At 45.6% G+C, this 25095-nt stretch overlaps 1 protein-coding gene across 4 annotated transcripts in view; it reads right to left on the reverse strand.

The window, feature by feature from the left end:
- The window catches only part of MEIS1 (Meis homeobox 1), a 209284-nt gene that overhangs the window by 95838 nt on the left and 88351 nt on the right, over positions 1–25095 (reverse strand). For all 4 annotated transcript variants that reach the window (XM_056856045.1, XM_056856046.1, XM_056856048.1 and 1 more), the window contains exon 8: positions 9350–9495. In XM_056856045.1, coding sequence (XP_056712023.1) covers positions 9350–9495 — 146 coding nt within the window. The remainder of the gene's footprint in view (positions 1–9349; positions 9496–25095) is intronic.

The raw sequence follows: 25095 nt of genomic DNA on the forward strand, positions 1-25095 counted from the left end.
CCCAACAAATCCTAAGATTCTCATTACTGCCAGATTTTAAAATCATCCCACATCATAGTCGCCGCTTAACGACACTCCCGGGTTTGACAACCTCCGCTGTGTGGAGGCAGCAACAAAGTTTTATTCCACGCCGCTGCGGAATCATTCATAACTATGAACACATACACGCAGCCTGCATCAAAAATCTAAAATGCCACTCTTCACCGGGGGGGGGGGGGGGACTTGCGAATAATGGAAAGAACAACTCCATTGTTACAATACACACATACAATTACAATAGTGTGGTGGAAAGTGCTGTCAAGTCGTGGCTGATACATGCACACACACACACACACATGTTGCTCCAGAAGGTCGGACCAGAACCAATGGGTTGAAACTAAATCAAAAGGGTTTCCGTCTAGACATTAGGAAGAATTTTCTAACAAAGTGGTTCCTCAGTGGAACAGGGATCCTCGAGAGGTGGTAAACTCTCCTTCCCTGGAGATTTTGTAAGCAGAGGCTAGATGGCCATCTTTCAGCAATTCTGATTCTGTGAACTTAGGCAGATGATGAGAGGGAGGGCATCTTGGCCATCTTCTGGGCATGGAGTAGGGGGGGGTCACTGGGGGTGTGGGGGGGAGGTAGTTGTGAATTTCCTGCATTGTGCAGGGAGTTGGACTAGATGACGCTGGTGGTCCCTTCCAACGCTATGATTCTATGATACACACACACACACACACACACACACAAAGCAGGACACAGGAAGCTGATCCTTTTAGATGGAGATGCCGGGGATTGAACCTGGGACCTTCTGCATGCCACTGAGCCACAGCCCCTCCCCAAAACAGGCCTTGAACACACATGAAGCTGCCTTATAGAGATTCAGAACGACTGGTCCACCAAGATTAGTATTGTCTACTCTGACTGGCAGCCGCTCGCCAAGGTCTCAGGCAGAGGTCTTTCCCATCACCTACTGCCTGATCCTATTAAAGTGGGCTTATCTTGCACTGTGGACTTTAAAAAGTATCACCAGAATGCCACACATTTCTTTTTCAATGGCAAATTTCTACCTTTCTATGTCACACGCCCTTAAACATGTTAATAAAGCCAAAGCTCTACTCATGAGATACCTATTTATGTACAACGTGTCATTTACGAGCAAATCGAAACAATTTCTCTGTTGCTGGAACAGCAGCTGTGTCAGAAGATAAAGCAGGGAAGCAATTAATAATGAATAATTTAACCATTGAATTCCACCTCGTTTCATGTCTTTCCTTCCCCACCCCTCCCAAACTGACTGCCTAGGCTAATGCATTTTGTCAAAAACTAGTCTTAATAAATATCCGATGAATTATTCCCACTTTGCAAACAGCCAGCTCTAATAGTAGCTGCTTGTTGACTGTACAAATAAAAATCACACTATGCATTCCTCAGTTCTGGCTGGAGGAAACGACGTATCGGTTCCTTCAACATTCAAAGGAAAAGCTTCCTGTGCTCATTTATCACAGGCTGTTGGGAGAAGAAGAATACAGAAGGGATAAAGTACTGTTTATATGAGTATACCAAGTTTTTGGTAGTATGAGTATACCAAGTTTTTAGTAGTATAGTTAATGGCTCCATATAGAGAAATCTTCATCCCGTGGAAGATGATCATCGATCAATCAATGGAGCCCAACAACCATCCAACTATATAGAGCTCCATAAAGAGAAATCTTAATCCATTGGAAAATAATCATCGGTCAATGGAGTCCAACAACCATATACAGCTTCGTATAGAGAAATCTTCATCCCTTGGATGATGGTCAGCTGTCAATGGTTGCCAACAACCAACCAACCATACTGAGCTCCATATAGAGAAATCTTCATTCTTTGGAAGATGATCATGGGTCAATGGAGGTCAACAACCAGCCAACTAGAAAGCTACAATTTTTGTGCTGTGCAGAAAAGGAAAGAAGTAGAAAATGGTTCCACCCATAAACCACCCATAAAAATTGTGCTGATGACAATGTTGCATTCTTAGCAATGTCAACATGGGATTGTGTTATTCCATGTGTCCAATTTTGAAGTAACACAAAGCAAACTTATTACAACAGCACTGCTGACGATTGTACCAGGAAATAGCTATGTCACATCACTGTGGAACTTAAGTTCCTGAACTTTCTTTGGTATTCCTACTTGCAAAGAAGAATTGGGGGAGGGGGGGACAAAACCACAGCCTAAAAGAAGGCCTCCGTCACTGTGGACCAAGGTGGTAAAAAAAAAAAAAACAGCAAGGTGTAGTGATTAAGAGCGGTGATTTGGAGAACTTTGATCTGGAGAACCATGTTTGATTCCCCACTTTTCCACATGAATGGCAGAGACTAATCTGGTGAACTGGATTTGTTTTCCCACTCCTACACATTAAGCCAGCTGGGTGACCTTGGGCTAGTTACAGTTCTCTCTGAACTCTCTCAACCCCACCTACCTCACAGGGTGTCATGTTGCAGGGAGGGGAAGGGAAGGTGATTGTAAGCCGCTGTTATTCTTCCTTAGGTGGTAGAGAAAGTTGGCATATAAAAACCAACTCTTCTTCTTCAAGATTACACACCGTTTCTTCATTTATTTTAAATCATTCCACCCACTCATCATTAGTATGACAGATACAGCAATTACTGTCCGTGTCATTCAATTCCATGCCGCTGATGGGTATTAATATTATAATTATGAGCAAGTATTTTTTTAATCTTTGGAAGTATTCCTTTGAGGTAATAGCCCAATTAAGGAGTGCTACTAGCCAAACAGAATGCTGGGTTTCAGCTACTAATACAATAATTCCTAGAACTGCTGCTCTGTTTTCATCTGCAAATTACTAGACATTGAACAGTAAGGTGAGCTTCATTATCTGTATCACTCAGGTGAAGAAATTAAGTGCCGCGTCCTACAGAGAACTGTATACTGGAATGTTTACCTTTTAATTGCATCCCTCCTGTTTCATCCCAAGCTCTCATGAGAACATGACCAAGTCCTATGAGGAAAGGTTGAAGGAGCTGGGTATGTTTAGCCTGGAGAGGAGAAGACTGAGGGGCGATATGATAACCATCTTCAAGTACTTGAAGGGCTGTCATAGAGAGGATGGTGCCAGTTGTTTTCTGTTGCTCCAGAATGAACGACCAGAACCAACGGGTTGAAATTAAATGAAAAGAGTTTTCGTCTAGACATTAGAAAGAATTTTCTAGCCGTTAGAGCGGTTCCTCAGTGGAACAGGCTTCCTCGGGAGGTGGTGAGCTCTCCTTCCCTGGAGGTTTTTAAGCGGAGGCTAGATGGCCATCTGTCAGCAATGTTGATTCTATGACCTTAGGCAGATCATGAGAGGGAGGGCATCTTGGCCATCTTCTGGGCATGGAGTAGGGGTCACTGGGGGTGTGTGGGGGAGGTAGTTTGGAATTTCCTGCATTGTGCAGGGGGTTGGACTAGATGACCCTGGTGTTCCCTTCCAACTCTGTGATTCTATTATTATAACATGCCAATATGGCATAGCATATACTTCTTCCAGACATATACCACAGCACCTTTACTTACGTTTTGTCCATCTATTATGGACCAGTGGAACTTTTTTTTTGTTCCGGAGGCTGCTACTAGCATACTGAAATCTGTAGCCCTTATTATCTGCGTCGATTTTTTTCCCCCTTCAAAATAAGCTCCTTATAAGCACAAACTGTGGGACATCACAGGGACCATGAAGAGGAAGATTATATTCTATGTCTCTTTGTATTCTTGAGGAATCTACCGGTACGCTGGTTGGAACTTTGGGGCTGGAGAAGGAGGAGGGGCAAAAAAGGGAGATTAAAAAAATACTTGTGTGACCGGCATGCTGAATTTGTGGGAAAGTTGAGGAAGGAACCGGATGAATGACAGCTAATCTCCTTTCCTTCTCCCCATATTAAATTGGAGAATCCACATTTTTAATTGAATCACTCCTTGAAATGATGGATTAGCTTCAGCAATTTGTCAGAGTGATTCTTCCTCCCCTGTATGCAGTGCAGCTTTTCCGTAGGTCAAGGTTTGCTCTCTTTTAAGCCAGGCAGTGGTGGTGTAGGGAAAGTGATGTCCCACCAAATCTTGGTCATTTATGCATGGGAACCTGGACTCACGTTCACCCCTGTCTGACTCGGTTGTTCCTTGCAGTTCTACATGTGTTTTCCGTCCATTAGAAATGACCTCGCTGCCAGCCCCCGTGATGTCCGGCTTTTCCCATTCCTCTGTTAACCTGACTCTTCCCTCTCCCCTGAGCTCAGCCCAGCTGAAATCAATGTGCAGCAGGTAAAGTGCAGGCCACAGGAAGACTGGCATCTCTCACAGCCAATCAAAAAGCAGCGTGTAAAGAGGCAAGGATTAAAACGCTTCCTGTATCCTGCTTCCTCGGGGGTCTTTCTGAGCAAAAGAAAGGCTTTTTAAAACCGAGGCTTGGATTTCTCCCCCCCCCTTTCTTTCAGATTGCTCAGTTTTTTGTTTTTTGTTCTTAAAATGCATTTTTATGCGGCAATTGGTTTTTAGGGTGGGGAATCTTCTCTCACAGTGAACACTGCAAAGGAAGCCAATTACAAAGCAGCATTTAAAGAGGTGGGAACTTGATTTGAGCTTGGAGAGAGTTTGGTGCAGAGATTCCCAACTGGAAAGTATGGGTTTAGCCAGCGACGGACCTGAGGTAAAACTCCCATGCACAAATGACCCTTGTGGACTGCAGCTTTATAACCCCCAAGAGGGGGGAAATATCCTTTTACTTGTCAATTAGCTTTGACAAATTCATGTCTTTCCTGACTGCACTATGTCTGTGATGACCTTTGAGAAATTCAGTTCCTTTTCCTACACAAACTATGCCCAGTGGGTGTGAAGGTTACTGGATCCGGTGTTGCGACAGCCCAGCTATAGCACTCTCAACACCAGGAGCTCAGCTGTTCCTGGCTACTGTATGTCTCCGGGCATGGACAGATTTTAGTTAAAACAAATAAACAAAAAAAGGCAGAGGGGATCCAGGTTCAAATCCCCACCTTAGGCATTAAAAGGGTCAGATCCAGCAAAGAGCGAGCGCGAAGGAAATACATACGTAGCGTGATTCTGCCAGCGCAAGAAATTGGAGAAGTCCTGGCGCAACCCCTAGCGTAGGGGTTCCCAACCTTTTTGAGCCTGCAGGAGCATTTTAAATTCTGACATGACATGGTGGGCGCAGCAATAAAATGGCTGCCACAAAACGGCTGCCGCAGGAGGCAGAGCCAGCCACAAAATCATTGCCACAGCTTCCGAGAGACAGCGTGGTGTAGTGGTTAAGAGCAGTGGATTAGAGCGGTGGACTCTGATCTGGAGAACCAGGTTGGATTCCCCACTCTTCCACATGAGCAGAGGGGGCTAATCGGGTGAACTGGATTTGTTTCCCCACTCCTACACATGAAGCCAGCTGGGTGACCTTCAGCTAGTCACACGCTCTCAGCCCCACCTTCCTCACAGGGTGTATGTTGTGGGGAGGAGACACTTCCTTACGTAGTAGAGAAATTCAGCATATAAAAACCAACTCTTCTTCTTCTTGACTTCAGTATCACACTGTAGATCCTTGTGCTGTGGTGGCAGCTGCTGCCAAAGCAACATTACAAAAAAATCTGCACAGTCAATCAAATCTCTAATAGTCAATCAAGAGCTATGCTGGGCAAAAGCTCTACCCGGCCCTACGCAATTCTTTAAAACACCAGCAAAAGTGATGGCAGGGACCATGTTAGGGACCCCTGCCCTATATCTTCGCTGAAATATTAATCTGATCCCCCCAAAAGCCTTGAGCTATGTCTTGTGCATGCAGAAAAAAGAATAAATGCTCTGTCAGACCAGACCTTAGAAGTGTGATACTAAGCAAAGTTGTACTTCTAAGGCCACTGACTCAGTAGCTTCTCAACGTAGCTTCTCAACCTATGCAAACCCTGCATAGGTTGACACTGCAAGCTTACTTGGTAATTGTGGGGAGGGAGGAGAAGGAGAAGGAGAAGACGACGACGAAGAGGAGTTTTTTATATGCTGACTTTCTCTATCACTTAAGGGAAACTCAAACCATCTTACAATCTCCCTCCCTTCCCCTCCCCACAACAGACACTCTGTGAGGTAGGTGGGGCTGAGAGAGTTCAGAGAGAACTTTGACTAGTGCAAGGTCACCCAGCAGGTGGAAGAGTGGGGAATCAAACCCGGTTCTCCAGATTTGAGTCTACCACTCCAAACCACTGCTCTTAACCACTACACCATGCTGGCTTTCACCCTTATGAGTGTGTTGGGAGGACCTTTGCCCAACAAAAAGTGCTACTGAAAGGGGAAACGACAATAGAAGATTTATGCCAACAAATGGGTAGTTTCAGTCTTAATTCCAAACAGACTGAATAAAGGCACCAAAACTAGCAACATACTTGCAGACTCTCTAACAGCAATGGTTATTTCCCCCCGGGTTTTGTTTTGTTTTTAATTAAAAGGGTTTTTTAAAAGGACTGATAAGCTAGCCAAAAATTCAGGTGGTGCAGAAAACATCATTTGAACGGAAAGGAAAATGAACACTATGCAGTGTAGGAGAATGAGGCAGATGCTACTCACTTTACTGAACGAAGTTTATGCATATATTTATTAAAATATTTACATACAGACCCCTTTTGGCTCACGTCTGAAGCCTTCCTTCCCTCCAGTCGAAGGAGACTTCCCTCCAACTTAAGTGGCTTTTCCATTGCAGGAAGAGTCACTTAAAGTTGGAGGAAAGATACTTAGCGGATGGTGGCTCCCCCAAAAAATATGTTTTCAAAAGTGGCGGATGTGAGTTATGCTGCTGCTCCACCACCTGTCAGCATCAACTATAACCAGCTATAATCTGGAGAACTAGGATTGATTCCCCACTCCTCCAGTAAAAAGAAAAAGAAGAGATAGTTTTATATCCTGCTTTTTCTCTACCTTCAAGGAGTTTTAAAGCGGCTTACAATTGCCTTCCTCCCCCCACAACAGAAACCTTGTGAGGTAGGTGGGGCTGAGAGTTCAGAAAGAACTGTGACTAGCCCAAGGTCACCCAGGAGGCTGCATGTGGAGGAGTGAAGAAACAAATCTGGTTACCAGGTCACAGTCATATGGAGGAGTGGGGAATCAAACCCGGTTCTCCAGATTAGAGTCCGCCGTTCTTAACCACTACACCACGCTGGCTCTCACATGAACTCTACTGGGTGACCTTGGGCCAGTCCCAGTTCTCACAGAACCCTCTCAGCCCAAGCAGAGGCAGGCAATGGGAAACCACCTCCAAACATCTCTGGCCTTGAAAACCCTACAGGGTCACCATAAGTCGGCTGCGACTTGACAGCACTTTACACACACGCACACCCTTCTGAACGTTTTACACAAAGCTGTCTTCCACCATCCACCATGGCAGCAGGGAAATGTACAACCACCTTTAGAGAATCGACAACCTTTGGGGAACGAACAACCAGGCACATACACGGTCTCCAAAAACCACCTCATGCAAGCATACTTGCCTACATAAGTAACTTCTGCAGACTTATATGAAAATCTGTTTTCAAGCCAATCCAAAACAGAGAAACAGGCAAGAAGTATTACAAGCATGGTTTACATAAACCTTTGGTCTTGCATTCATAGAGGAAGTTTGGTCAGCCCGTTACGAACTTGTATAAATGTACATGCTGTATAAAGGTAACTAAGAATACTTTTGGAAGTTTTCAGAGACCTCATTTGTAGGGTTGCCAGGTCCCTCTTCACCACCGGTGGGAAGTTTTTGGGGCAGAGCCTGAGGAGGGTGGGGTTTGGGGAGGGGAGGGCAATTTCCTCCGGGGAACTGATCTCTACCGGCTGGAGATCAGTTGTAATAGCGGGAGATCTCCAGCTAGTACTTGGAGGTTGGCAACCCTAATCATTTGCTATTACAGTTACCACAAACAGACACTGCTCAGATTACAGACAAACACAACTCTCCCCTTGATGATGCTGCCTTTGAAATTTGGGGAGGCAGTTCCAAAAATGTCTGGATGGGACACTAGATTTAGTAGCAAGGGGCATGTTTGTGGGTTGTCCATAAGAGCATAAGAAAGGCCCTGGTGGATCAGACCAAGGCCCATCAAGTCCAACAGTCTGTTCACACAGTGGCCAACCAGGTGCCTCTAGGAAGCCCACAAACAAGACAACTGCAGGATTATTATCCTGCCTGTCTTCCAGAGCACCTAACAGCATAGGCATGCTCATCTGATCCTGGAGAGAATAGGTATACATCATGACTAGTATCCATTTTTACTAGTAGCCATGATCAAGGAGAAGAAGGAGGAGTTGGAGGAGTTGGTTTTTGTATGCTGACTTTCTCTATCACTTAAGAAAAAATCAAACCGGCTTACAATCACCTTCCCTCAACCCCCCACAACAGACACCCTGTGAGGTAGGTGGTGCTGAGAGAGCTCTAAGAGAGCTGTAACTTGCCCAAGGTCACTCAGCAGGCTTCATGTATAGGAGCAGGGAAACAAATCCAGTTCACCAGATTAGCCTCCGCCCCTCATGTGGAGGAGTGGAGAATCAAACCCGGTTCTCCAGATCAGAGTCCACCGCTCCAAGCCACCACTCTTAACCCCTACATCATACTGGCTCTCCGGGACAGAGATGTAATGCTGTGTGCCTGCAAGATTTGAATGGACACGGCCAAACACCACAGTGACAACAGCTTTGGCAAAAGATTGGAACTTCCCTAAGCAAAAGGTCCTTAGAAAAACATTTGCATTAAGGGAACACCACACGACGTATTGTTTGGGTTTTTATACACCCAAAATGAGGATCTCCTAGGGTGGTAAAAATTCTCAAAACTCCAGAATAGCTACCGCCACTGCCACCGTTAGAAGCAGAAAATTACTGTTCTGTGGTGTTTACGCATTGAGTAAGAAAACAAATACCACCAGGGCCATTTCCCTTAAAGATATTGGTCTCTGACTGTGCAGATGAGCCCACGGGGAATTCAAAATAAGGCAAAATCCTGGCGTGCTCTGTTTTTCCAAACTTTTAAAATCCAAGGCTGCTGGGTACAGGAACAGACACAGCAGCCGCTTCAAAAGAAACAGAACCGATCTCTAATGTCGTTAATGTAACCGTCCATTACCGTTGCAAATTCCCTCTTTAAAAAACAAAAACAAAGCAACAATACATTTTAAAGCACTGTGTTTTCCTCTCCCTCGCAAGAGATAACAAAAAAAAAAATTGCAAGCAACCTAAAGCAGTGCCCTCCAACTCTGCCCGTGTTACACATTACGCTCCCGCGACAGGCAATACATCTTTCCGCTTTCTACCGCCACAGCTATGTCAGGTTTCATTTCGTGTATGGGATCTAGAGTTCACTTACTGTTAGATGCTGGAACAGCCATGCCCTCATGATATTTGTGGCTACTTTGGGAAAGATGCCACGCTTTTTATGCCGCTTTTTCTCCTTATCTGGATCATCGTCATCACCTGTGCTTGGAGAAGCTACACTGTTGTCCAAGCCGTCACCTGTAAATATAGTGAATCAAATTTTTGACTTTGTGCTATCTTGAGATCCTTGTACTGATACGAAAAGCCTAAGTTTAGGGGCAAGTTTTCCTTTAAAAAATAATTTTCAACGTGTAATGAACAGTTTAATATATGATCATTTCAAAATTATTTAATGCCGTACTGGATGGGTGGGAATAATCACATCAGGTTCGGTTCTGGCTTATGGGGGAGGGGGGTTGGAGAACCCCCCTTACAAATGCATCAGCCTTATCTCAAACTTATTAATACATGTAGTTCAACCTCCTTCCCCCCCCCATGGGCGAAAAAGCAAAAGAAAGGTCTGTCTCTTTGATGGGCAATTGAATAATCACCTCTTCCATACACAAACCAACGTGTATTCAGCTTTGTCTGAATCTGCAGTGTGCTCTCCTCCTCCCCAACTCTGATCCCCCAGGGAGATCTTTTATTAGCACCCCCCCCCCGTGTAACCCAAAACCACATTCCAGCTAATTCAACCCCATCCAAGAGTTCTGGATGCCACCAAAGCCGTGTGGCTGTTTAGCTTCTGGCTTGAGGGCGCGCATGTTCTTGCCCTTTATGCATAGGTATCCTTCCTAGCAGCTCTGACGGGCAAACCCCGCGTGTTTCCAACATGCCAACCCAACGATAACTCCCCAAAGGGGGTACAATGCGGCTCATGTTAATAAATTACGGTGGGAGAAGGGAGGCTTTCCCCACCCTCAATACCCACTTCCTGCCAAACTTCTTCCAGGGATGAGATTTTTTTTTTTAAAAAAAGGGAAAACACAAGAAAGCAATTGCAGGTGAGTAGCCATGTTTAGTCGGTAGTACTAGAACGAAATTCGAGTCTGACAGCACCCTGAAAACCAACATCATTTTTTGAGGGTGTGACTTTTTGTGAAGAAGAAGAAAAGTTGGTTTTCATATACCGACTTTCTCTACCACTTAAGGAAGAATCAAACCGGCTTGCAATCATCTTCGCTTCCCCTCCCCACAACAGACACCCTGCGAGATAGGTGGGGCTGAGAGAGCTCTAAGAGAGCTGTGACTAGCCCAAGGTCACCCAGCTGGCTTCACGTGGAGGAGTGGGGAAACCCTGGTTCACCAGATTAGCATCCGCTGCTCATGTGAAGGAGTGGGGAATCAAACCCAGTTCTCCAGATCAGAGTCCACCGCTCCAAAGCACCGCTCTTAACCACTACACCATGCTGGCTGTCAGCTCTAGCCATTTTATTTCCTGCACTTGGTTCCAAAAATGGTATACAAATAAGGGAAAATCAGAGTAAGGGTAACATTTGAATACGCATCCATTAAGAGTGGAACCCCAGTAGACTAGAGTGAATGATATTCATTTGGTCTTTAACAGTGTGTCAAATTAAGTCGATTCTTGGCGAGGGAATTTAAAAATAGCGCGTAGTTTATGTTTATACTCCTGGCCTGGATATTGCTCATTCTTCACCAAGATATTGCACACAACTCAGAAAGCAGGTCAGAGAACAAACTCGCATAATGCTTTGTTTGGCCCTTTCATCTTCTGCATGCAAACTGTCACACTGAAGCTTTGACAGTCCGAATTTTTATGAGGGTGTAGCATTTTGAAGCAATTAGGCAAGTGCTATCTCCCCTCCAAGGCAAAAAACAACAACAACAAAAAACAACAATTTAAGTAAACAGTCTCGGTCAAAGAAAAAGTGGTTTTCTTTTCTCAAAAATAAAAAGGAGGCAATTTAATCTCTCTCCAAATAATGACCCGAAACACAGCCTAAAACCCCCCAACCCTAAACGAATTGTGTTTACAGAATATTCGCGACTGCCGTTACCTACAGTTCCATATTTCATGAAAGGCCCGGCTCGCCACGTTCGTATTCCTCAAACGGCCTTTTCAGAAAAGAGTTTAGATGTCTTAGCCTGATAAAAGTCTTTGAAAGGCTTTTATTCAGAGGAGCAATTCGCCATATAAAATAATGATTCATAAAATAAACATGAGCAAATAACTCAACAGCATTTAAAATTTCCATGAACTAATCCACTTGCTGTAGTTGGAGAGGCAGACAGGGCGAAAGCAGGCCGGGGAGGGGGGCGGAGGAGAGAAGGAGAGAAATATATTAGGCCGTCATTGATTAAAAGTAAAGGTCTTCTAAACTAATGACATTGTCTTTCATTACCGCTCTCTGCCTATTCTATTTTTTGCTGTTGTTGTTGTTGGGAGGGGGGAAATACTCTGTACCCGTTTCCAAACCCCCCCCTCGCAGATTATTTTAGCAAGCCATGCCTTCTGCCTGGCAAAGAAAGAGAATTCATTGATAATTTATGGAAATATCTACTATAATCCAACGGAGATGACTTCCCCCCCCCCCAGTCTTTTGTGCATCAATAGATAATCAAGGCCTTAGAGCGGCCTCAGCTCCCCATTACCTCGGGCAAAAGAATTCCTGAAAGCCGTGCCTTCAGGGCACCTGAATTATATACTCCATTAGGAGTGGAAAAGCTTTCTGCATTCCATGTATAACACTCCCCAGAACCTTTCCTGTTTATTTCTGCTGTATGAAAGCAGAGACATTAGGAACAGAATCTTTCTTCCCAACCCCCACCCCATCTCCCTCCATCCTTTTTCCCCCTTTTTTTCAGCAAAGACTTGTGTAGATACAATGGAGAAACCTTTCAAACCAGAGGCCGGATCGACTGCCTTCAATCCCAGGCGGTGACCTATCCCAAATAAAAGGTTTCTGTTACATCATTAGCTCAAGCCAAAAACAGCCTCGGCTTAATGCACAGTTTGTTCTTCCTACTGTTTTTAGGCAAATACAGCTACTTGGCTCCCATCTGGGAGGGAAATTACACTGCTGGGTTGTAATCTAAGACCAGGTTTTCATTGGAAGCAAATGCTTTTCAATCCAGTGTAAATACTGGTGCATGTTCGGAGGAGCTTAAAACAATAAACGGCCGGTCCTATCTGACAGAAGATAAGGGAAGGATGAAGCAAATGAACGAGACAGCATCCTTTGGATGAAACTGTTCCCTAGATCTCAAGACATCGTTTAACTGCTTCCACTTCTTCATTTTTTAAAGAAACAAAAATGAAACTTGATGCTATTAAAAGGGGGGGGAAGGGGGGAAATCTCAGCTAAAAGTCTAAATGGCATTTCCATTCACTCTGCAATTTGATACAGTCACCTCTGGAAGGTCTCTTGAGAAGGCCTTCCCCTCTCCTGCTGACCCCCCCTTACTTAAAAAAAAAGGTCACGAAACGAAACTTGAAGGCTCACTGGCCAGCCACACAGCAGCCGCCATGAACCACGTTTGAGAAATGTCAGGCGGCGGCTTCCTTCCCAAAGTTGACTTCTCCTGCCGCCAACAGAGGCAAGCTGAAAAGGTGGAAATAATCATAAAAATGATGCTAGTCCATAAACAAGCTTACAGCCTCATTAGGGTAGCGGTGGGCCGCTCCGCTGGGTGATTTATGCTCGTTTTGCTGATGCCAGGGGGAAGTGCCACGGGGCGGCTCTCGCCAAGCACTAATGCTTCCTGACAGCTTCTTAGCAACTGGTGCAAACGACGCCGTGGCGTTTGCTAGTGACGGAAACCGAAAATGTCATCTTATCTGTCCATGTGTCAGGAAGTCCGTGTGGCAATTAACTAGCAGGCCAGCAACCGAGGGGGCCAGAGGCTCTTAGAAATGGCCTCTGGCTATTCGGGGGCACTGCTGGAATGGGCTCCGTGAATATGCAACACTCTTTAATGTGGCACTCGGGCTCGCGGGGGAGCCTCTGCCGTGGTCACCCGTGAGCTTTGGCCAACAAGATCTCCCTGCGCCCTCCCGCTTTTATCCAGGAAGGAACTCGCAGTTACTTTCCGATATAGAAAATGCATGTCGTTCTCAGAATACTTTAGAAAGAAACCCGTGCTGATAGGATGGCTTGTAAAAAATAATAATACCGCGTCTCTAGTTTTTAAACACTGGAAACCCCCCCCCCCCCAAAAAAAGGGCTAGCTGATTTTCTGCTCTTTCACAAATTAGTCTAAAAGGATTTGAGATCACTGAAGCAGACTTGTTGTCTGTCAAATTGCTAGGAGCGTAGGAACTCCGCACAGCGACTAGACACTATTTTTTTTAAGTGTGTGCACACACACTGCAAACCTTGCAACAAGCAAAACGAGAGTCCTTGGCTCCACACTTCGCTTTCCGAGCTATCGAAACCATGCAGCGCGCATCGAGCTGTCAGGGTTTTCAGCGTGGCCCCCTTCGCGCCCTTTCGAATAATATTTAAGAATTATTTTTTCCCCAACGTCTCCTAGGCCGTGGTCTGGCAAAAGGGGCCAACTGACAAAGGCATTTTGTGCTACTGGCTCATCCAATTCCTGGGCCTGTCCCCGCGGAGCACGGCAGGTGACCTATGGCAACTCCTAGACTGCTGGTCGGCTCGGATTTCAAACACGCTCACCTCAAACATCCCGGAGTTGCCTATTTAAGCACACCCAGGCATTTAAGGCTGCACTATCTTGTTCCTTTCAAGAAAGGATAAAGCAGCATTTATCGTATTCAGGCCATTCAATGAGTCAGACTGGCCGTGTCAGCGGGAGTTCCTCTCATTCAGGTCAAATCTCCGCCCCTTTCTTTCCTACAACTTCCCCTGTTTGCCTCCCTGCGCTCACCCCTTTCCTAACCTTCCCCTCAAAACTGCACACACAGAAACAATGAAAGACAACAGCGACAAAAAGAAAAAGAACGGTTCGATACAATCCCACTCCTGCGCAACACATCTTCCATTTATTAGCCGTAATGATTTGTTGACAAACTAACTAGGGATTCTGGAGGGGGGTTAATGCATTTCCCCAAATGGCAACTTGTCCCGAGTAACACTTAAACATCAGGTTTTCACACATCTGGTTCCTGAAAAGGAAACATTTGTAGTTTAAATATTCGGTCTAAAAGTGGTTGTCTAGTGTTTTTCTTATCTTGCTTTAACAACATCTGCACATGGCACATTTTGGACTAAGCATCGCTTGTAACACTAATATTCAGAATCCAGGCAATATAGGCAGAGTTTTCCAGCTTATAGCATAAGGAACCAAACCCAAACATGATCGACTAAGCAAAAGCTTGCTAATATGTTCGGGGATAAAGTACTTCATAAAAATCTAGCCGGAAATCAGCATTTGCATGCTAGAAGCTCACAAAATTATGCCTTTGGACAGAAGCTGCGTGTTAAAAATACAACGCCTAAGCATTCATTTCACCGTGGACCTGCTTCCTTTACTGTTGTCCTAGCCAACTTCCAGATAATACCTGGAGATCTCCTGCTATTACAACTGATCTCCAGCTGATAGAGATCAGTTCACCTGGAGAAAATGGCCACTTTGGCCATTGGACTCTATGACACTGAAGTCCCTCCCCTCCCCAAACCCCACCCTCCTCAGGCTCCACCTTAAAAACCTCCCACCGGTGCCAAAGAGGGACCTGGCAATGAAGTCCCTACATTGGGGACCCTGACAAAAGGGACACAGCCCCCATAGTGGGGTGGATCCAACCCCCCTCCAGTCTAAGGAGACTTTCTCCAACTGAAGGGGGTCTTCCTCTAACAAAAGAGCCACTTCAGCTGGAGGAAAGCTCATGGCGGAGGAATAGGATTGCCAGTTCCAAGTTGGCGGAGCCTGAGGAGGGCAGGGTTTGGGGAGGGGAGGGGCTTCAATGCCACAGAGTCCAGTTGCCAAAGCGGCCATTTTTTCCAGGGGAACTGATCTCTTTTGGCTGGTGATCAGTCGTAATAACGGGAGATCTCCAGCTACCACCTGGAGGCTGGCAAGCCTACGGAGGAAGCTTTTCAACCTACACTCCGTGGAGAGGTAAGATAGGAAGCGGGACCCATTCCACCATAATGTATTGACAAATCGATAAATATGCTTATGCTTCGTTAATGGAGAGCTAAAAACACGTCACTGTTATGCTTTTCATTCCCTGGCCTCTAAAATTAGGAACGGAGGGTATTTAAATAAGAACCCATCAGGGACACGGCTCGATCTATAAATGACAAATAACCGATGGACAGGATCCTCTGTGCACTGTCCTGCCAGGTTTATGTGGGATGAACTTAGCTTCAAAGAGAAACAATGTTGGCTGTACGAGGTATTAGACCTGGCAATGTTCTAGAACAGGGGTACCCACACGTTTTGAGCCTGCAGGCACGTTTGAAATTCTGACACAGTATGATGGGTAGGGTTGCCAACCCCCTGGTACTAGCTGGAGATCTCCTGCTATTACAACTGATCTCCAGCCGACGGAGATCAGTTCCCCTGGAGAAAATGGCCACTTTGGCAATTGGACTCTATGGCATTGAAGTCCCTCCCCACCCCAAACGCCGCCCTCCTCCGGCTCCACCTCAAAAACCTCCCACTGGTGGTGTAGAGGGACCTGGCAACCCTAAAAATGGGCACAGCCAGACAATGGCTGCCGCAGGAGGAGGAGCAAGCCACACAATGGCAGCCTCAGTGACGATCCTTGAGCTGTGGTGGCAGCTGCTGCCAAACCCACGTTCTTAAAAATCTGCACAGCCAATCAAATGTCCAACAGCCAATCTGGAACCTTGGTGACCAAAGGCCCCACTGGGTCCCACCCACTTTCTAAAAACCATTGGCAGGCACCAGGAAAGGTGTCCAGCGGGTGCTAGGGTAGGGTTGCCAACCTCTAGGTACTAGCTGGAGATCTGCTATTACAACTGATCTCCAGCTGATAGAAATCGGTTCACCTGGAGAAAATGGTTGCTTTGGCAATTGGACTCTATGGCACTGAAGTCCCTTCCCTCCCCAAAGCCCTCCCTCCTCAGGCTCTGCCGCAAAAAAAACCTCCCGCTGGTGGCAAAGAGGGACCTGGCAACCCTACACTAGGGTTGCCAGGTCCCTCTTCACTACCGGCAGGAAGTATTGGAGGTGGAGTCTGAAGAGGGAGTCCAATTGCCAAAACAGCCATTTTCTCCAGGTGAACTGATCTCTATCACCGGGAGATCAGCTGTAATAGCGGGAGATCTCCCGCTAGTACCTGGAGGTTGGCAACCCTAGAGGGCGCTGTGATACCCACAAGCACCACGTTGGGGACCCCTGTTGCAGAAGAAAAGGAGTGTATGGAAGGTAGACAGATAGGGTTGCCAGGTAGTAGCAGGAGATCTCCTGCTAATTCAACTGATCTCCAGCCGATAGAGATCAGATTGCCTGGAGGAAAATGGCCACTTTGGCAATTGAACTCTATGGCATTGAAGTCCCTCCTGTCCCCAAACCCCACCCTCCTCAGGCTCCGCCCCCAAAATCTCCCGCTGGTGATGAAGAGGGACCTGGCAACCCTATAGACAGAGTCCCTCACAATTAGGCACTCCGTAGAAAGGAAAGGGCAGTCGAAAAATAAGGGTGCTGGAAGAAAAAAAATGCTTACCGTGCATACATTTCCGAAAAATATCCTCTGCTAAACAACAAAACCTTTTCCCTTCCCAGCGGTGCTTTCAAGCCACAAACATCCTCTCGCAAAAGTAGCTGCCACCGTCCCGTACCAATTTCTTCCCCACTAAAATACATGCTCACGAGTCTACGCTACTGGGTTTGGGGTTTTTTTCCTGCAAAAGTCTCCGTGCCCAAGCAGGCCCGCTCGCGAAACCTGGCCATTGAGAACATTAGATAGATGTGTTGCTTTCAGATGGATTACGTGAGATAAATTAGATTAAAGCTGTTGGAAGGGGGAGAATCCGGCCTTACCCACAGGCCCGAAAAAATGACAAAAGGCTTGGAATTTGCAGAGCCAAGGAATACAAGGCACAGAAGGCCGCATTCCAAACTCCAGCTTGTAATGATCCATTTTTAGATAAGGATCTATATCCACCACTTTAAGCCTTTCGCCGGAGAAAATGTGAAGAAATGTACTCAACAGCATTAGGGAGGAGGGGGGTGGAATACCTACAGAAACTTTTAAAATGCACCCTGGTCTGGAATGCGCCATTGTCATGGGAGCCTGCCAAAGTCTTTTAAGCCCCATTCCATTTAAGCTCGTCCCCCCCTCCCCTCCTTCTCCCAATTTTTCACACTAAAGGTCATTTTAGCCGCTTAGAAGAAGACATTTCAGTAGCACATTCTTGTGCTCAAGAATCTAATACAATAAAAGTATCTGCTCTGGCCGGAGACTATTGGATTTTAGATTAGAGTGTTGCTCGCAGTTCCAGCGAAACAATAAAAAACCACATACAGCCGGCGGTTTATAGTCCTTTAAGGTAATGCATTTTTTATTTTATTTCATTTATTTCTTTTTGCATTCAATAAACAGCGAAGTTTTAAAAATGTATAGGCACGTGTTCCCTCTGGTGCTTATTCTCATATATGAGAAACATCATATTCTCTTCTAAGCAGAATTCCTTTTTTGAATCACAGCTTTGGCTGTTCAGGAATAATTTTTTTTTTTAAGTCCGAGAAACCATTTAAGCGCCTACAGGTCGTTGCAAGTTAGGCATTTAATTAACATGGGTACCATGAATTATCTGCCCCTAAGCACAGATCCAGATGTCTTTTTCTCTCAAATCCTTTCTAGTTCCTATTCCTGTGGGCACCATGGCTAGGGTTGCCAGCTCTTGGTTGGGAAATATCTGGAGATTTTTGGGGCGGAGCCTGAGGAGGGCGGGATTTGGAGAGGCCATAGAGTCCAATTGGCATATAGAGTCCAATTGGCCATAGAGTCCAATTGGCAAAGTGGCCATTTTCTCCAAGAGAACTGATCTCTATTGGCTGGAGATCAGTTGTAATAGCAGGAGATCTCCAGCTAGTACATGGAGGTTGGCAACCCTAACCATGACGCCCTCTAGTACTTCCCTTGGTGCCCGCCAAACTTTTCAGAAAGTGGGTGAGGTTATTGTAAGTCAGGGCTTGTTATTGGCTGCCCTCATTAAAATGAAAGTGTTTTCCATTGGAGGACTGCAAAATGTCTGGGGTTTCCTTAGTCCATGTGTGGTTTCATTCCCCCTTCCTTCTTCCCAGGAGGTATGAGGAGAGGAGTACAGCATTTGACTCCGCCTACTTAGGCAACCATTTTGCATTTGGTGCCAGCTCCTGAGGCAGCCGTTTTGGGTGGCACTCATCACGCCCTTTCAAAATTCCAGAGGTGCTTACAGGCTCAAAAAGGTTGGGGATCCTTGGGCTAGAGAGATCCATGGTCAAATCCCTGCCTATTCAGATACCTTGTCCCGGTCACTATCTCTCAGCTAACCTAAGAACATAAGAACTAGGGTTGCCAACCTCCAGGTAGTCGGAAACCAAACAACAACTGGAATGCAAACACAAATTTAGTGCAAGTGAGACAAACCTCCAGGTAGTAGCTGGAGATCTCCTGCTATTACAACTGATCTCCAGCCGATAGATGTCAGTTTTTCCCCCTGGAGAAAATGGCCACTTTGGCAATTGGACTCTATGGCATTGAAGTCCCTCCCCTCTCCAAACCCTGCCCTCCTCAGGCTCTGGCCCAATAAACTCCCACCGGTGGTGAAGAGGGACCTGGCAACCCTCACTCTATGGCATTGAAGTCCCTCCCCCTCCAAACCCCACCCTTCTCAGGCTCCACCCCCAAAATCTCCTACTAATGGCGATGAGATACCTGGCTACCCTAATAAGAACATAAGAAAGTCCATGCTGGATCAGACCAAGGCCCATCTAGTCCAGCAGTCTGTTCACAGTGGCCAACCAGGCGCCTCCAGGAAGCCCACAAACAAGTCAACTGCAGCAGCATTGTCCTGCCTGTGTTCCAAGGCACCTAATATAATAACCTACCTCACAGTTTTCTTGGTATGATCAAATAGGAAAAGGAAACTCTGTGTGTCAGGCTGTGCTCCTTCGAGGAAGAGCAGGGGGTTTTTTTTTGTTTGTTTAAAAAAATGCAAACGATGGACAACTAACTGATATTTATAATTTAACAACTGCTATATCCAAAATGTTAGATACAGATTAAAAAATTTATAATGCAGGAAAAGCAGGTTTCATTTTCTGGCCTCTGGTTCATTATTCAGCGATTCGCTAAATTAATTATCGGCAAAGTTGTTTCATGCGTTGAAGGGAACAGTACACAAACATCGACACGACGCGCCAGAGGAGCAATTTTGGTAAACTTTGTACGGCTCATGGATTAACAAGAGCTCAGCAACTTCCAACGGCAGAGAGTGTAGACGTGCTCCAATGCAAACACATAACACCTGTTCTCAAATATCTTCGCTGATTGCCAGCACGTCTCCGACGTCGAGCCCTTCACGACCTGGGACCGACATATTTAAATATCCGTCTCTCCCCATAAAAGCTTGTGAGATGACGCGATTCTCCTCTACAGCTGTCACTGGCCGTTCCATCTCTTACAGATGTGAAATTTACTTCCACGTGGTCATGGACATTTTTGGTAGCCGGCCCTGTTTTTTCGCTCAGGGAAGTCGCCTCCCCCACCGGGCCTTCGGAAGCCCTGTCAGGCCGCGTTACTTCCAAGGGCTTCTGACCAAGTCTGACATCCAGTGCTGGAGCCTGGACTGGTGGGGCCCGCCTGGTCGTGAGGACGTTGTGTTTTTAAACTGTCTGAAATCGTTCCACGGATTTTGTAGGGTTTGATGGTTATGACTGGCATGCCAGTTTGCGATGGGTTGTGTCTAAGCCACCCTGAGCACCTTCTAAGAGGGAACGGTGCAGTATAAACATTTTAATTAATAAAGGAAAAGTGGGTAAATTTTTTGCATGCATTATCAAAACCAAAACTTTATTTGGTGTTAACGTTGGAAATAAAATCCGCTAACTACCAGCAAGCATTCTGGTATAATGGCCCGGACATAAAGAGGGAGGGGCTGTAGCTCAGTTCGTAGAGCATCTGCTTGGCATGCAGAAGGTCCCAGGTTCCATCCCCGGCATCTCCAGTTAAAGGGACTAGGAAAGTAGGTGATGGGAAAGACCTCTACCTGAGACCCTGGAGAGCCACTGCTGGTCTGAGTAGACAATATTGACTTTGATGGACCAAGGGTCTGATTCAGTAGAAGGAAGCTTCATGTGTGTTCATGTGTTCATATGTCTTCACTACAAAAGTGAAACACACTCCTACTTTTGTCTCTTTGTGTGAGTAATCCTGGAAAGTGACTTGAAAGAGTTCGAGCAGGGGTCATAGAATCATAGAGGTGAAAGGGATCACCATGGTCATCTAGTCCAATCCCCTGCACAATGCAGGAAATTCCAAACTACCTCCCCACCATACACACCCAGTGACCCCTACTCCAGGCCCAAAAGATGCCCTCCCTCTCATAATCTGCCTAAGATCATAGAATCAGCAGTGCTGACAGATGGCCATCTAGCCTCTGCTTCAAAACCTACAGGGAAGGAGAGCTTACCACCTCCCGAGGAAGCCTGTTCCACTGAGGAACTGCTCGAACTATTAGAACTTTAACTTTCCTCAACCTTTTCAATTCTGCGGGCACATTTGGAATTCTGGCTTGGCACAGTGGCCACAGCAACAAAATGGCTGCTACAAAATGGCTGCCACAGGAGGTCGAGCCAACCACAAAATGACAGCCACAGCTTAACTTCAGTAACACAGTGTAGATCCTTGTGTCGTGGTGGCAACTGCTGACAAAACAACATTAAAAAAACAACCCAAAGCCAATCAAATCTCCAGCAGTCAATCAGAAGCCTTGCTGGGCAAAAGCCCTACCTGGCCCCACCCATTTCAAAGCAGGTGACATGTAGGATGTCTTCTCCTACATTTGTGTCTATGCCTAAGGTTGTAATCCTCCTAATCCATAGTGGGTCTTGTTTTTGAATATTTTCTGAACCAGGTTGAATAGCATCTTTCTTCACAGTACAAATATGTTTGTTTTTAATAAAAAAAAGGGAAGGAGAAACAACAGGACAAGCAGTAATAGAAACACAGCTAGTAGAAGATCTGAGTCCTAAACTCACTGATCACAATAAGACAGCCACCCACTCCAGCATAACCCTCACTGGGATTTGTAAGGCTTTCAGACAACCCTGAAATATACATATATGTTTTACAGTGTTTCATGTTGACTGATAAATCATGAATTTAGGTATCCTTAATTTACAGAAGCAGCAAATTTATTTATGAAGTACCTAAGTGTTCTTAAGTTCAACAATTATGCAGGCCTGTTGCAAGCATTCATGGGAAATTGAGTTTTCCCATGATTTTTTGGAGAGGAAGTAGCCATTTCAGACTGTGAAAAGTAAGTACTTTTAAATTATCCCGAGGGGGGGATTTTTTGAGGTAGAGTCACCAAATTCGCAGCATAGCTGCAAAAGACTCTTTTTGCATGGACCCTGGAGTTTGGTAAAGTTTGGGTCAGGGGGTCCAATTGTATGGGGTCCTGAAGGATTTTATGGGGTCCTGAAGGATTTTATGGGGTCCTGAAGCATTTACAATGCTTCTCTATGGAGGAGGGGGTGACCCCAATTGGACCCCCTGACCTAATCTTCACAAAACTTCGGGGTTAATGCAAGGAGAGTCCCTTGAAACTATCCTGAAAATTTGGGAACTCTACCTCCAAAAATGGTAACCCAGAGTTCATAAAAAATTCCTATAGGAAAAAGCCTAGGGAAAGCCGAAGCTGAAAAACGCCGAATACCTATTTGGCTGATTCGGTTATTGTCTATCCAGCTTTGGCTTTATTCCCAGTTTTAATATTTGGCTTTAATTAAGCCCGAAAGAAGCCGAAAAGACCTTTTTCGGATTTATTTTCGGTTCGGGTTTATCAATATGCACAACCCTACTGTCTATACAAAAAAATAAAAATAAAACTAATATTAAGAGAGAGAGAGAGAGAGAGAGAGAGAGAGAGAGAGAGAGAGAGAGAGAGAGAGAGAGAGAGAGAGAGAGAGAGAGAGAGAAAGAGATATTTTAATCATTTTGATCCATCCTGATGATTTAAAACTCAACACCACATTTTGCCATAACGTATCTTTGAAAACAACACAACCTTTAATGGAGTTCATTAAACCAATACAACTGTGGAAAAGCCGTAAGATACCACAATAACCATCAATATAATAATTATAACAACAACAATAATAATAATACTTTAAATGGGAATATCACAACTTAATCTCATACTTACATTTGCAAAGGTATATTGAAAAAGGCAATACAATAAAGCAAAATATACAGTTTTAAATCAGATGGGGGCAGGGAGTCACCACTTTCCTATATGCCGTGCTGAGCCAGGTTGATCACAGTGCCCTCTTCATTCACAGTGCCCTAGCATTACACCCCTTCCAAGCCCATTGATGTCACTGGGTATAACTCTATTTAGGATTGCCCTGGCATTTGAAAGAGGACTACCAGCGGTTCGAAAGTGCTTTTCAGGACCGGCCTCCCTTTCAAAACCGGCTTGAGAACAGAAGCATACCATGTAGGAACAAGAACACTTTCTCAGATGGCCACACCAAGACCGTTGTGTTATAGATGACGCAGCGGAATGAGCAACAGTGGGCAAAGGCAGAGGCAAATTCGTGATGCGCTCCAGTTGCACATCTATATTTACAGTGTCGCTTCTTGTATGCAGAACATTCGAACTCACAGAAAAAAGGCCACTTTAGGTATATATGAAACTAATTTAACCATCTCATCATCTGCATGCATAAGTATTCCTCTGGAATACCCCTCAAATGGGGTGAAATGTTAAGGTTGCCAATTTCTTCCTTGCCATAGTCCGGTTATTGTAACAATACTCAGACATACAGAAACATAGCAGGGAAGACTTTCTGCCCAACCCCTATTTACTGTAATTGTACAAAATTCACTTGCTTAATTTCAGAGGTATCTTGAACACATAGAATCATAGAGTTGAAAGGGACCACCAGGGTCATCTAGTCCAACCCCCTGTACAATGCAGGAAATTCACAACTGACCCCCTCCCCAGTGATCCATACTCAATGCCCAGAAGATGGCCATGGTGAACACAAGAAGCCGCCTTATGCTGAACCAGACCCTTGATCCATCAAAGTCAGTATTGTCTGCTCAGAGTGGCAGTGGCTCTCCAGGGTCTCAGGTAGAGGTCTTTCACATCACTTGCCCAGTCCCTTTACCGGAGATGCCGAGAATTGAACCTGGGACCTTCTGCATGCCAAGCAGATGCTCTACTACTGGTGGAAAGGACTTGGCAGTAGGTGAACATATGAAGCTGCCTTATACTGAATCAGACCTTTGGTCCAACAATGTCAGTATTGTCTACTCAGACGGGCAGAGGCTCTCCAGGGTCTCAGGCAGAGGTCTTTCACATCACTTACTCGCTTGTCCTTTTTAACTGGAGACACCAGGGAGTGAACTTGGGACCTTCCACATGCCAAGCAGAGGCTCTTCCACTAAGCCACGGACCCTCCCCATGTGGTCAGGGTGCTGCTAAACGCAAGTAGTGTGGTCAGTTTTTTAAACAAGGAAGCAACCCAAAAAAATTGGAAACTGCCACTGTACTCTTCACGTCCCTGATAAGTTCTGACTCCTTAGACCTGAGAAGTGTCATCCCCCCCGGCCCCACCCCTGCGAATCGCATCTGCCCACAGACCATTACAGCACCAGGCCCTAAATATTATGATGGGACACTCGACTGGTAATATGCTACCCATCAACATTTACAGGAGAGCCAGGTTTGAATCCCCGCTCTGCCATGGAAGCTCCCTGGGTGACCTTGGGCCAGTCACACACTCTCAGCCTATCCTACCTGACAGGGTTGGTGTCGGGATAAAATGGAGAAGAGGAGAAGGATGTAAGCCACTTTTGGGCCCCCACTAGGAAGAAAGGCAGGATATAATGGAAGTAAATAAAGGAAGTAAATCAGATACCACAAATCAACATGCAATCTTATCCGGGGGGGGGGAAATGCAGTATTAACGTATTCTCTTTTGCTGAGTTTTTTTTTCTTATGATTCTTTCCATATTTTATGCATATAGGTAAAGGTAAAGGTAGTCCCCTGTGCAAGCACCGGGTCATTACTGACCCATGGGGTGACATCACATACCGACGTTTACTAGGCAGACTGTGTTTACAAGGTGGTTTGCCAGTGCTTTACCAAGTCCTCTTCCCTGGGTACTCATTTTACCAACCTCAGAAGGATGGAAGGCTGAGTCAACCTTGAACCGGCTGCCTGAATCCGACTTCCATCGTGATCGAACTCAGGTCGTGAGCAGAGCTTTTGACTGCAGTACTGCAGATTACCACTCTCCACCACGAGGCTCTTACATTTTATGCATATACTGATACTTTTCTCTCAATTAGGGAATACGAGAAAATACTCCACCAAAAGCGCCACCATTAAGTTGGCGAACTGAAAACTAAGCGTGAGGGCAGATTGCTTGCACAGGTAAGCGGCACGCCATATGAATTAATAAGGCCAAGGGGTTGACGAACATTCGGAGGGATGCACCGCCCCTGCCCACCACCGGTAAAATTAGAGCAGGGAAAGTAATTAAAATCTGAGCAAACAAATATTAAAAACTTGTGCTGTGGGACTGCAGCAAAGTATGAAGAGAGGCTGCAGATCAGCTAAATTAACTCTCTTCTTGTCTACTGTTAACGATGGGCTTAAATATAGCCCTGCTGTGCGGAA

The sequence above is a fragment of the Euleptes europaea genome, chromosome 10 (assembly GCF_029931775.1).
Source record: "Euleptes europaea isolate rEulEur1 chromosome 10, rEulEur1.hap1, whole genome shotgun sequence".
NCBI classification, from domain to species: domain Eukaryota; kingdom Metazoa; phylum Chordata; class Lepidosauria; order Squamata; family Sphaerodactylidae; genus Euleptes; species Euleptes europaea.